The sequence below is a fragment of the Heterocephalus glaber genome, unplaced genomic scaffold, assembly GCF_053883595.1.
Source record: "Heterocephalus glaber isolate CG9 unplaced genomic scaffold, H.glaber_assembly_v1.0 deba00001543, whole genome shotgun sequence".
In the NCBI taxonomy this organism is placed as follows: domain Eukaryota; kingdom Metazoa; phylum Chordata; class Mammalia; order Rodentia; family Bathyergidae; genus Heterocephalus; species Heterocephalus glaber.
The window spans coordinates 4,432,956-4,447,359 of record NW_028258336.1 but is presented as its reverse complement, the minus strand read 5'-3'; the positions used below and the strand labels follow the sequence as shown (position 1 = coordinate 4,447,359).

At 34.6% G+C, this 14,404-nt stretch overlaps 1 protein-coding gene across 6 annotated transcripts in view; it reads right to left on the bottom strand.

Annotated features, from left to right (window-relative positions):
- Adamts6 (ADAM metallopeptidase with thrombospondin type 1 motif 6) overlaps window positions 1–14,404 on the bottom strand; it is a 295,156-nt gene that overhangs the window by 59,115 nt on the left and 221,637 nt on the right. For all 6 annotated transcript variants that reach the window (XR_015442349.1, XR_015442350.1, XM_087189555.1 and 3 more), the window contains 3 exons: window positions 4,729–4,862; window positions 2,811–2,934; window positions 1,992–2,072 (listed from right to left, as the gene is read on the bottom strand). Coding sequence is in view for 4 of the 6 variants with exons in the window: in XM_087189555.1 (XP_087045681.1) it covers window positions 1,992–2,072; window positions 2,811–2,934; window positions 4,729–4,862 (339 nt within the window). In the remaining 2 variants the exon portion in view is untranslated. The remainder of the gene's footprint in view (window positions 1–1,991; window positions 2,073–2,810; window positions 2,935–4,728; window positions 4,863–14,404) is intronic.

Sequence of the window (14,404 nt, the reverse complement as noted above, 5' to 3'; positions counted from 1 at the left end):
TGGCACAGGGTAAACAGTCCCATTTCAAAAGTGGGAAATAGGTGGAGAGAAAAGAATTGGACCAAAGGAAGACTAAAACCCAGGACGGTAAACATTAAGTCCTGTAGTTTCATATCTGGCACTCAAGGTTTATGGTGGTGAAATGTGAGTTCCAAAAGCCTTCAGTGGCTCCACGACTATGGCCTTATAGGTTGCAACCTACAAGTGCTCTCTCATAGGGTGACAGCTTGCATCTTTCCTCAGCAGACATTCCACATTCCTGACATCTCCAACTTCCTGGGGTCTCCACTGCATCTACAGCTTCATTCCCACAGCTCCACAAAGTACCCTCTCAGGGGTTCTTTACCTGGCCTCTTGGGCCTTTCTTTGAAATTGGGGTGAAAAATCTTTCTAACTCTACAACTCTTATTTTCTGCATGCCAGTAAAACCATCACAATGTGAATGATACCAAGGTTGGCTTCCATACCAAGGTATCTGGGCCCCCTTAGACCATGGATGCAGTGGCTTCTGAGTGCCCAGGTGGCTCAATACAGTGAAATGAATCCCAAGGAATCAACTCCCTAGGAGTCCACTGAAGATCAGGCATCCCAGACACTCTCTTTTCAAATAAAAGGTCTATATTTTGCAATCTTGAGCTTGACATGGGTGGTGTCTTGTTGATTCTGAGATTCCCTTAATGCATCTTTCTTCTTCTCTCTGTAAAAAGTACTTTGTTTCTTTCCAATGGTATCAATTTCTTTAGCAATCAAACCTATTTGGCTCTAATTTTACACAAGGCTTCTTTGGAATTAAAATTTAAGTTTTTCAAAAAAAATTTTTGAGACAAGATCTTGCTTTGTAATCCAGGCTGGTCTTAAACTGACTAAGTAGCCCAGGCTTGGCTCAAACTTGCAATCATCTTCCTGCCTCTGCCTCTCAAGTGCTGGGTTTAGAGGAGTGCAGCACTATGCCTGGCAAGCTTTTTGAATTTTTATGCTTCACTTTGTGCCACTAATTCTCACTATAAATCTAGCTAAAAGCAGCCAGCAGTACTCATGCCACAGCCTGTATGTTGGGCTGCTTTGAAATTACATCTGCCAAATCAATTAATCTCAGTCTCTTGCAAAGTCTCAGGACACTGGCAACATGTAGATATATTTCCACCAGAGCATAAAACTCATGGCCTCCAGTCCAACTGCCAATGGAATCTTTGTTCCCACCTGAAGTCTCCTAAGCTTGGCCTTTAAAATGTCCACATTCCTATCAGCATTGTGGATATATATATATATATATATATATATGTAGAATTGTGGAGAAAATTGAATTTGTGAACCAATATCTATCTATCTATCTATCTATCTGAGAGTGTGTCCACCAAAAAATGTATACATACTTCAGGAAAAGAAAAACTTATATAAATATTTTAATACTAAATTTATTGAGACATCATGAAATTAATACAAGTTACCTTTGGCCTCTACAATTACAAGAGGTTCTCAAAGTGGTGGCCATTAGCTTCTAGACATTTATTACTACAGTGAACTGTTGCTTGGATAACTTTGGTCCACTGAGGTTGTCCCACAAGCATTTTCAATTTCTTCTCTAAGGGCTGGCAATGTTGTGGGTTTTCTGCAATGTATGCAACATCTTTTAGGGTCCCCCACCTGAGGGTAACACCATCTTTGAAAAAGTATCATATATTTTTCTTTTCCTGGAGTGTGTATATATTTTTTGGCTTGCTCTATCTATCTATCTATCTATCTATCTATCTATCTATCTATCTATGGTTGTTATACCTTGTAAATTAAACACTTGTAATGGATGCATTTTATTATATGTAATTTATAACTAAATAAATGATTTATTGAACAGTAAGCTATAAACTAATAACTTTCCTGCTTAGCAATTTGCATGTAGTCCTATAAAACTTGGAAAATTTTTTATTTTACCATGGAAGTATTCTGTCTCAAAACAGTATGTACTTTACTCCATAACTAGTAATACAACTTACCAATATAGTTCTTTGACATGGCAACTTCTCTGACTTCAATGTGAACAGAGCCTCTTGGTATCTGTACCACTTCCATGTATCCTGGAACACAAGTCAGTCAGTAATAAATAGCCTCACCCAGAAAATGTTTGGAAAACATTTTTTAAATAACAGTTTCTTTAACTTTTCCATTCCTTCTTTGACTTTGTACTTTATAAATTATAAAATTGGGGTAAAATACCCTTTGGGTTCATGAATACATTTTAGAGAAAAAGTATTTATTTTTCTCTAAAGTTATCTCAAGATATTTTTAAAGCTTCAACATACATATTATTGGTTTTCTTCTACTTTTCAACACATGACCCTCACATCAATGCTCTGAGGGTATTCACAATTTAAAGAAACATGGAAAGCTGGGTGGTATATGACTATACAATCCCAATACTCAGGAGGCTGAGGCAGGATCACTTTTGCCAGAAGTTCCAGGTCAGCCTGGGCAACACTGTGAGACCCTATTAGACAGACAGACGAACCAAATAAAGTCTAAAATAAAAAAATGTAGAGCTGGAGTACAGCTCAGTGGTAAGGACTTGTCCAAGATAAGCAAAACCCTGGGTTGGATCTTCAGGACTGGGAGGAAAAGAAATACGGCTAAAGTCAAATTGACAGAGAATAAAAATTTTTTAAATATCTTAATGAAGACATACAAAATACTTAAATGACTGAAAACAACTTGGAAAAAATATTGTCTACCCAAATAAACATTTTTAAGACTAAGAAAGGAAGAAAAAATCATGTGTTTTGGCTCTTCTGGAGGAAGAATTCTTTCTACACACTCACCTCCTCTTGGCAATGAATCATTGAAGAATCCCTCAATAGCATCACATGTGCTTCCATCTCCTCCACAGACTCTACATCTATCTTCCCTTGCATCAGATCCCAAAATGTTATCACAACCTACATGCTGAAATAGAGAATATTCAGGGTGTCAAAAGAGAAACTCTTGGACTATAACTAATCAAAAACACATAATTTACTTATTTCCTTGTTTTTCCAGTAAAGGAAATAAAAATGGGAAATACTGGCCCATTTACCTTCACTCTCTAGTAAGTCCAAGCTGACATTTCTCAACGCCTATATCTAAACAATTTTGATTCCCTAAGAACATACATGTATGTATATATTTCTAACCTAGCCCTCTCCTTAACTTGTATATCATGCTCTAATTCTTAAAATATTATAATTTGTTAGCAACAGGTTCTTACTTATATCCTCAATGAAGAAATTCAAGAACTAAAAAAATAACTATTGTCTTCTACAAGATATAACAAGAATTTTGACTGAGCATTATGATTTGCCCTTTGTCTCTTTTTGAATATTCAATTGTTAGTGTTAAAGATTAAGTGTGAAATCCACACCTGTGTAAGTCATTAAAAATAAATACTGGCTTCCACTAGCTGAAAAAAATTGCTATAAACAAAAAAGAGATGCAGACACGCAATTAAGTTAAAATTTTACATTTTAATTTTGCTCTTAATTATAAAATAATAGTTCTTTTAGTATATATATACTAATATAGTATATTATATATATAATTATAGTATATATATGTACTTATTTTGGTGCCTCAATTTGTACATTTGATCTTTTTTTTTTCCACTTTTCTTTTTTGGTAGCAAGAATCAAACTTAGGGCCTCACACTTGCCAGGCAGGTGCTGCGCCACTGAGCTACATCCCACCAGCCCTGTACATGTGATCTTTAGCCATTGATAGCCACATAATGTGGCTACTGATGGCCACATAATTCAGTGGCACTGTGCCTGCCTGGCAAGTGCAAGGTCCTGAGTTCGATCCCCGGTACTGGGGAAAAAAATCCAACAACCCTATATTTAGATCTTTGCTACCTGAAAAATAAAATACTGTCAAAAGATAACTTTTTCTTCAAGGAAATAAAATATTCTTGTACACACACACACACACACACACACACACACACACACACCTGAACTAGATTATCAGGTATTTTGCAGCCAAGTAAGCAGGAAAGGAACTTTTCCAAGAAATGATGAGACTACGCAAATAAACAGTGCTTGTATCTTTTCTTTTTCAGTTTGTACCACTTAATTATATGCTTCTTTCTAAAGCATAACAAAAACCAAAAAAGTTATGAGAACAGTGGTTTTTGTGGCTTTCCTCATAATATTCACATAGGTTTAAGAAAATAGTATGTATTTGCTCCTATAATGTCTAAATAATCTGACTAATTCTCTAAAGTAAATGCTTTAATAAGATAAAGAGTAACTCCATAAAGAAAACCATTATAAATACTTCAAAAAGACATAAAATAGGAAGAGCATAGCTATTTCAAGAAAAATTATGCTATGAAATATATAAATTATTCCAATGAGAACGTATAGTTGTCATGTGAATAAGACCTGAATCCTTGTTCCTCTCTTTTTTATGATTTTGTTTGTAAACAGAAGAAAGTAATAGGAATGGAAGTCCAGAATATTTTCAGAACTGGCAATGGCTATAAAACAGAAATCAAATTCTGGGACAAATCACATTTGCATGGTGAATGAGTAGAATGGGTCATTTAACTACACATAAAGTCATTCTTTACTGGAAATTGAATTTTTTCTAAAATGTGGTCCTCTTTTTAAAAAACTAAACATAGAATTGAATAGGAGCTACTATCGGAGAAAAAGACCAAGGTCTCAAAAAAATCCCATCAAAGAGAACTATAATGTGTGCAACCTTGCATTCTCCATTGATACAGATATCCAGTGAATCAGCATTGCACTGGGTCCCATCAATCACAGCAGGGGCACGTTCAGTGTAGAAATTGTAACCTTCAGCCAAGCAGTTTAATGCACAAGGTTTTACTCCACCTGAAAAAATAAAGTAGAAGAGAAAAAAATGTAGTGGTTCTCCTAATGAACAGTGGATTCTTTATGATACAAAGCCAATTTATAATTAATATAGATACCATTCTCTGATTATACACCCAGACCTGTGGTTTCCTTCTTTTTTTTTTCAAAAATTTCATATTTATTTTCACTGTTCATTTAAGTTAAAGGAAGACTGTCCTGCAATTTTAGGCTTAAAATTTTCAAGTGCTTCTCTTTATATGTGTAATATACTTTAGGTCAAAAGGAATCATGCTAGATAGAAGAAAATCATTTTTAAAAGTTAACTAAGAAAATAAAGTTTAAGGAGGCTTGACACAATAACTTCTATAGCAAGAATTTTGTTACATATTCTACTGAAGATAATATAAAAACATTAAGCTGGGACTGGATAGTTGTAAAATAAATCTAAAGGTCTATCTGTTTAAAACATATATTCCATTATCTTGGCATTACATGCAGATAAATTCTTAGGAGATTAGCACATTGAAGATAAAATTAATTATAGTAATAAATTTCAAAAATTCTTGTGAAATAAATAAAAGTTGAAACGTATTAATAATTAGATAATATCTAGTGTTATTTTGTGGATAAATGTATATAATAACTAGAGCATTTTTATTTTATCATAGAAATTTGAATTTATTAAGTTTGAAATGAAAAACAGGTAACAATAATAACAATTTAAAAACCAGAGTACAGACTATGATTTAATAGTATATTGGGAAAGTAGAAATAAATGTGGATTTATTTTAATGAAATAAGTACATTAAAAAGCTATCATATATAAATATGTAATTATTTATTAAAATTATAACAAGTATTTTCTTTAAAACTTTTCTTTCATGAAGTTTAAAACACTTCAGGCTTATTCTTGTTAGGTTGACAAAATTTCTCTTGAAATAAACAGGACTACCTCTAATAAAGTAAAACAGATAAATGAAATCACATGCTATGTCTCTGTGAAGTTCTTAAAACTAGGTTTAAAACCAGGTTTCTGCAAGATGAAGAATGTAAAAGAAAGCAGCCTGAGAGGTGCAGTCAAGGATAAATTAGCAAGAACACATCCCACTAAAGGACATCACTGCTATAGTTAAATTGACATGCAAAAAGATGTCCCAGTGTTACTACACATTGGTTTTTTTTCAAGAGAAGATGAGAGCCTAGATTCTTTTCAATGTAAATTCTTCTGGTTTTTAAATGCTAGCAAAACTGATCCCTATCCTCAGTTTACAACCTCTGGCTTGAGTCCATGTTTTCTTCTATTTTCAATCAGTTTCTATATAAATGATGATGCTAATTTTAAGATTAGGTTAATGATACATTTTCCTATACTGAACACAAAAATAATGATTTTTTATGACTATTCAATATAGTTCTTTTCTTATTTTTATTATAATACTTTGGAATTTAATGTAGCATTTTATGTGTTAGGCTTTGAAAAGAGAACCTGACTTTTGCTTACTCAATTTTAACATTAATTATGTAAGGTAATATTTCATAGGAAGGACATAAAAATCCTCTAGTTGTATTCCTTAGCTCACTATGCTATGTCATGAAAATAGGAATAAACTTTGTTTACTGGTGAAGATATAGTATGTTCAGCTTTTCTTGCTATAATGAGCTTTCAGAAGAAGTACTACTGGAGTGACATTTGGCATTCATTCTGCAGAAGCATTGATTCTAAAAACTACCCACAAATAAGAGTACCTTTGTGGGAGTCTGAGAACCCAGTGTAGAAGTTCCAGTACACCACTGGAACAAAAAATCTGAGAAAACATGCATTGAAGAGGTTTAAGAACATCTTCAATTACCTGCACCACATCTCCCTCAAAGCAGCATAGCTCAGTGAGAAGAGGGACCCTCTTCAGCCCACAATTTATCCTACAGCAAAGATTGAGGTAATAGAGAAGAGAGTGAACAGAAGGCTCTCCTAGTTATTTGGGACACTGTCCAAGAGGCCTGTTTCTTTCTTATCCCACTCAGAATACTGAGGTGTCAGGCATGGCTTAAGTGTTTAGGAAAGGCTGGGAGCAGACACAATAGGCCACAAACCCAATTAACCACTCTGTTAACTAATTCAGGAAGCCTATCCATGAGCCACTTGGGATGTTTTGCCTGTGGAATCTCTCATAAGTGGCCCATAGGCACCCCCAAAACTCTGCATGTCTACTTCTCATTCCTCAAGACCAGCAGCCTAAGCATGATCCCATGGCCAAGAAATATAAGCTTAACACCATCTGGGTCAATTTTCCAGGACTGGAAGAAAGCACACAACTTAAGCATTTTAGGACATCACCCTAAGGGAAACAAAAAGGAAACTCCCAGCATCTGTGGTGGCTTTGTGGGGTCTACAGAGGACATACAATATTAATACTTTATTCAAGAAGAAAAAAATTGTGGAGTAGGTACCCCTACAGTCAAGCTATGACAGAGCTCAGAATCCTTAGCTGAGCTATTTGGTGAAGATGTATTTCTCCAGGTGAAGCTATTTGGTGAAGATGTTATTTCTTCAAGCAAGTACTAGTGGTGGTGAACCTTTTAGAAAATGAGTGCCCAAACTGCAACCTTAAACCCACCTATTTATCTCAAACTGCCCAAACTTCAATTAAACCTGAGTACTGAGGTTTCAGTTTAGAAAAAACAACTGTTATCCGGTGCTTGGCTGCTGGAGGGACTTGGGCTCGCATGCCCGCAGAGAGGCCTCTTTGTGCTTGCTGCACCATTCATATCATATGTTTACCACCACTGTTACACACTATCTTCAAATATGATTACAGCAACATAAGACTTCAAATAACAAGAAAACATGATAACAAGCAAAGTAATAAAATAGTACTTTGGTAACCAGCACAAAAAAGATGGAGATCTACAAATGGCCTAACAAAAGAATTAAAAATAATTTGACTCAGTCATAAAGCATTAATTTAGTGTGTATGAGGCTCTGAGTTCAATCCATAGCAGCCAAAACAAACAAACAAGCAAACAAACAAACAGAATGTTTAAGAGATCTACAAGAGATCACAAATGGATAGCTCATTGAAGTCAGAAAAAGAATACATGATGAAAATAAAAAATTTAATTAAGACATAGATATAATTAGTACACACAGACAAAACATAAATTGTGGATATGAAGAATTCAATAAATAAAATGAAAAGTGCAACAGCAAGTATCAACCTAAGACTCAGTCAAGTAGAAGAAAGAATCTGTGAACTCAAAAAGAGGTCATTTGGAAGAAAAGAAAAAGAATGACAAGAAATGAAGAAAGGCTACACTTTCTTATTTCACATCATAAAAAAAAACTATGCCATTCATACTGTGAGAATATTGAAAGGAGAACAGAGAAAAAAAGAGGGAAAAATTTATTCAAAGAAATAATGGCTGAAAACTTAAAAATCTGAGAAAGATGGATATGCATATATATGAAGCTCAAAGTTCTCTAGTAAGGTTCAATCCAAAGAAGACTTCACAAAACTATATAATAATCAAACTATCAAAAATCAAAGAAAGAATTTTGCAAGCAGCAAGAAAACAAAGGTTGATTACATACAAGGGAATCCCGTGGTATACCCACAGATTTCTTTATAGAAACCTTGCAGGCCAAGAAAGCTAGATGATAGATTCAAAGCACTGACAGAAAAAAAAAAACTGCCAACCAAGGATACTTTACCTGACAAAGCTGTCCTTCAGAAATGAAGGAGAGATTAAGACTTTCCCAGACAATAAAAGCTGAGGGAGTTCATCACCACTAGACCTGCCATACAAGAAATGCTAAAGGGAGTTCTTCAAGCTGAAATGAAAGGATGCTAATTAGTAATGTAAAAATATATGAAAGTATAAAATTTGATGGTAAAGTTACATATATACTAAAAATCAGATTAGTTTTAATGCCATGGCACTATTTAAATCATGTATAATTCTGGCTAAAAGACAAAAATATTAAAATACTATTACAAAAGTTGTGATTTTTGTTAGTGAAGACACAATAAACAGTTACAAAAAGGGACATAAAACATAAGAGTAAGAGTGTAGAATTTTTGTATGTGATCGCTTTTAAGTTATTGTGAGCTTAAAATAACTGCTGTAACTAAGATATCTCACGTAAGCCTCATGGTAACTACAAGACAAAAACCTTAATAGACACACAAAAGATAAACAGAAAGAAATCAAAGCATATGAGTGCAGAAAATCATTAAGCCACAAAAAATATCAAGAGAGGGAAAAAAAGAACAAAAGAATCTACAAAACAGTAAAAAACAAATGACAAAATAGCAATAGTAAGTCCTTACCTAGCAATATTTACTAAACACATTACACTGTGCAATCAAAACAGCCAAATGGATTAAATAATGCCCAATTCTCTAATGTCATCTTATAGGTGACCCATTTCAGATTTAAGAACACAGAAAAATTGAAAGTGAAGGGATCAAAAAAGTTACTCCATGTAAAAGAAAACTAAGAGAGCAGCAGGAGCTACATTTTTATTAAACAAAACAGACTTTAAGTTAAAGACCAAAAATAAATACAGAAGGTAATTATTAAATGATAGTAATGAAAATTTATTGCAATTTAAAATTGTAAATATATGTGCACTCAATATTGGAGCAAATTATTAACAGATCTGATGGGAGAAATAGACAGCACTGTAATAGTAGGGGACTTCAATATTCCAGTTTCAACAATGGCTAGATCATGCAGACAAAAAAATCAATAAGGAAACACTGGAGTTTAACTATACTGTAGGCCAAATGGACCTAATACACATAAAGAACATTCCATCTAACAGCATCAAAAAGCATCAATTTTCTTAAGCACATCCACAACATTCTCCAGCCTACATAACACGTTAGGTCACAAAACAAGTCTTAACAAATTAAGAATATGCAGCAACTTTGCTGACCACCATAATAAGTAGGATTTACCCAGAGTTGAAAGGATAGTCCAACATATACAAATCAATATATTCACTGCACCATATTAACAAAACAAAGGACAGAACCCAAATAATTATCTTAATATATGCAGAAAAAAGTTTCTGACAAAATTTAACAACCTTTCATTATAAAAATTCTCAACAAATTAGGTATAGAAGATATGTACTTCAATACAATAAAGGGCATATATAATAATTCCAGAGCAAACATAATACACAATGGGGTAAACTGAAATACTTTTTTTCTAAGATCAAGAACAGGACAAGGATGCCTATTCTTACCACTTCTATTCAACATAGTATTGGAAGGCCTAGCCAGAGCAATTAGGCAAGTAAAAAAAATAAAAACATCCAAATTTCAAAAGTAGAAGTAAAATTGTTTGTGGTTTTCCAATCATACATATATAGAAAATCCTGAAGACTCCACCAAAAAAATGAGTACAATCATTAGACAAATTCAGTAAATACAGAATATAAAATTAACACAAAAAATTAGTAGCGTTTCTATATACTAACAATGAATTATTCAAAAAAGAAATTAATAAAATAATTCCATTTATAATAGCATAATAGTTGAGAATGAATTTAAAGAGGTGAAAAATTTTTATATTGAAAACTATAAAACATAGGTTAAAGAAATTATAGGAAACACAAATAAATGGAAAGATATAGTGTGCATTAAGATCAAGAGTCACTGTTGTCAAAATGCCTATATTCCCCCAATCTACAAATTTAAGTCAATCTCTAGCAAAAATGCAATAGAATTTTCCACAGATATTAAAGCAACAATCCTAAACTTTGCATAGAATCACAAAAGATCTTGAATAGCCACACTAATATTGAACAAGAATAAAGCTGGAGGTATCACATTTCCTGATTTTACATATACTACAAAACTGTAGTTATCAGAATGGTAATTTATGAAAATTGCCACATAGAGCATAGAACAGAGTAGAAAGCCCTGAAATAACCTCACATATATAAAATAATTAATTTTCAACAAATATGCCAAGAATATACAATGAAGAAAGGATAGTCTCTTCAATACGTAGTGTTGAGAAAATTACATATGCACATGCAAAAAAAAAATGAAAGAAAGGAAGACAAAGAAAGAAATTGGATATTTATCATACACCATGTACAAAAACAGACTCAAAATGATCTAAAAACAAACTTAAAAGCTGAAAATGAAGTGAGATCTTGGTGGCACAGAGGAAACAGCATTCCCAAACAGCTCTGAGATACAAAGTTCAATCAGTGTGGAATTACATGAGGTGGTAGAGACACTAACCACTTGAATACAACTTAAATGAGATAGCAAACAGCTGAAATACAGAAAAAGGGAAAGCTAGACTAATAAGTGAAGCCTCAACCCTAGGTTCTACTCCCAGAACAGGTCTGCAGACTGTGCCATTCTGTGAAACACATAAAATGTTTGAGGGAAGAAATTAAGGAGCAGCTGCCAATGGGCACTCACCGTGGATGCCACTGTCCATATTGCCAGTCAAGCCACATGGTTTCCCCAACAGGACATGATTCAGCCTGAGATAATAATAAGAAATTGTTTCCTTGTTTATGAGCTCTGTTCCTAGTATAGACCAAGAGGCCCAGCTATTCTGTGAAATGCACATATCCCTTTAGGGAAAGTAGATAGGGGAACAAGCCCCACATAGCTCTCATCCCAGTCACCACTGCCCTCAGTGCTAGGCCATCATAGTGAATCACCAACAAAGACTTGGTCCAGAGTCTAAGATAATAATAGGAGTCAGCCTCCTTTTTACAGTCACCATAGGAGCTTCAAAGTATACTGAAACTTTGTGGGTCATGGTGGTGCCAGAAATGGTGACTATGGACAGCAGAGTGAGATGAACCAGATGGTCCAGACTCAGCCTTTCATCTCCCTGGCACTGGGCCCTAAAGGAACAACCAGCCAGAGAGACTCTCAGTGGATTGAGTTGAGGTTAGAAGTGGTGAGTGACAGACAGGACAACCTTGGCTTGGGCTTCTGCCTACTGGCTCTGAGCCCAGGGGGAAGCAAGTACCAAAAATAGATTCAGAAACCTGAGACCCACAGGCACCAAGGATGGTGTGATGGTTAAAATTAATTTTCAACTTGATTGGCTAGGGAGCTACCTATAGGATTAGTAAAGCACAATTCTGGGTATGTCAGGTTAAGTCATTGAGACATGACTTTGGGTACTATATATGGTTCCTGGACCTCTCCTTTCTGGTGCTGTTCCCCTACTCTGCTTTCCAGCCACCATAAACTAAGTATTTTTGTTCCATTACACCCTTCTACTATGATATTTCTGCCTTGGTGACAGCTGATCTTGGACTGAATCCAATCATGCACCAAGTTAAATGTCTCCTTTAAGCTGCAGGTGTTGGGCATTGTGTCTTAGTGACAGGAAAGCTGACTAATAAAGAATATTGGTACTAATAAAGAATATTGGAAGTGGGGACATTGCTGTGATTATACCTTACCCTGTGGTTTAGAAGCCTTTGGAACTGGCTTGCAGAAGGTATTTGCAAAGTTTAGGGAATTAGGCCAGAGAAGTCCCAGAACGCTGTAAGTAGAGCAAACATGTATTCTGGCTGTAGCTCAGGGACCCAGAATGCTGATAGGAATATGGACAGTAAAAGACTCCACTTGGAGCTTCACACTATACTCTAGCAAAAATGTGTTCATATTTTGCCCATGTCCTGAGATTTTGAGGGAGACTAAGATTAAAGGCAGTGAACTAATTGATCTGGTGGAGGAAATTTCAAGGCAGCCCAGTGTTCAAGCTGTAGCATGGTTTCTGCTGACTGCTTTCAGCCAGATTTACAATAAGAATTAGAGGCAAAAAGCAGAGCATAAATATTTTTAAAACTTAAATTTTGGCAGAAGAGTAAAGTTGAAGCCAAAGCAGTATGGTTGCTAAAGATATTGGTTCCATTCAAAAGAAAGCAAGTACTTTGTACAGGGAAAAGAAAAAAGGCACCTTCAAGGTATCTTAAATCAGCAAAACCCCATCCATCACAAGCTCCAAGGGGGCAAAAATGTAAATCTTTCATTTGACAAGAGAGTTGCTGGCATCTCTGCTCAAGGAAAGCCTGCTAGGGAATTGGTTCATTTCATTTAGGTCAGCCATCAGGAACTCAGAAGCCATGACAGTCATGGTCCAAAGGGGGCCTAGCTACCATCCCCACTGGCAATAGATGTTGGCATCATCCACATGATGGGATAAAACTAAAAATCAATAACAAGAGTTACTTATGGAAACTAAACAATATTCATTTAAATACCAATGAGTCAATGAGGAAATCAAAAGAGAAATTTTAAAAAAACATCTTGACATAATGAATATGGAAACACAACACACCAAAACCTATGAAATGTGGTAAAAGCAGTACTAAGAGGGAAGTTTATAGCAATAAGCCCCTACATGACAGAAGTTGGGGGGGGGGTAGACAGAGACAAAGAGACAGAGAGACAGAGAGACAGAGATTCCAAATAACCTAACAATATGATTCAAGGAATCAGAAAAGGAAGAATAAACAAAATTAGTAGAAGGTCAGAATAGAAATAAATGAAATAAATACTAAAAAATTAAAAATTAGTTAAAGGAAGAGCCTTTTCAAAAAAAGAAACAAAATTGATAAATTTTCAGCCAGCCTAATCAAGAAAAAGAGAAGACTCAAGTTAATAATTTCAGAGACAAAAAAGGAGAATTACAAAGACTATTTACAAATTATTATGAACAACTATATACAGACAAATTTGAAAACCCAGAAGAAATGGATAGATATCTGGACATATATAACCTACCAAATATAAACTATGATGGCACAGAAAAATTGTATAGACCAATAATGAATAAAAAGATTGAACCAAAAATAAAATTATCCTAACAAAGAAAAGCCCAGGGCCAGATGATTTTACTGCTAAATTCTATAAAACATCTAAATAAGAACTAATACTAATTATCTCAAGCTATTCCAAACTAGAAAAGGAGAAAACTATCAAATTCATGCTATGAGGATAGCATTGTTCTGAAACAAAACACACACACAAACATTATTGAACAAAAAGAAAACTAAAGTCAACAAATGGAATCACATCAAATTAAAAATCTTCTGCACAGCAAAAGAAAGAGTCAACAGAATGAAAAGAAAATCCAAGAATGAAAAAAAATTTTGCTAGCTAGTCCTTAGACATGGAACTAATATTTAGAATATACAAAGAATTCAAAAACATTAGACCCCCAAAAAAGATCAATCAATAAAATGGGCAACTGAAATGAAGACACTTCTCAGAAGGAGTACAAATGCCCAATAAATACATGGGAAAATGTTCAACATCTGGCCATTAGAGAAATGCAAATTAAAACAACACTGAGATTTCATATTACTCCAGAAAGAAGGAGTATTATCAAAAAAATTAAATAATAACAAATGCTATTGAGGCTGCAGGGAAAAAGAAGCCCTTCTTCATTGTTGGTGGGAGTGCAGACTGGTGCAACCACTGTGGAAATCAATATGGAGACACCTCAAAGAACTAGGATTGGAAGTCCCATTTGACCCAGCTATCCCTCTGCTGGGTATC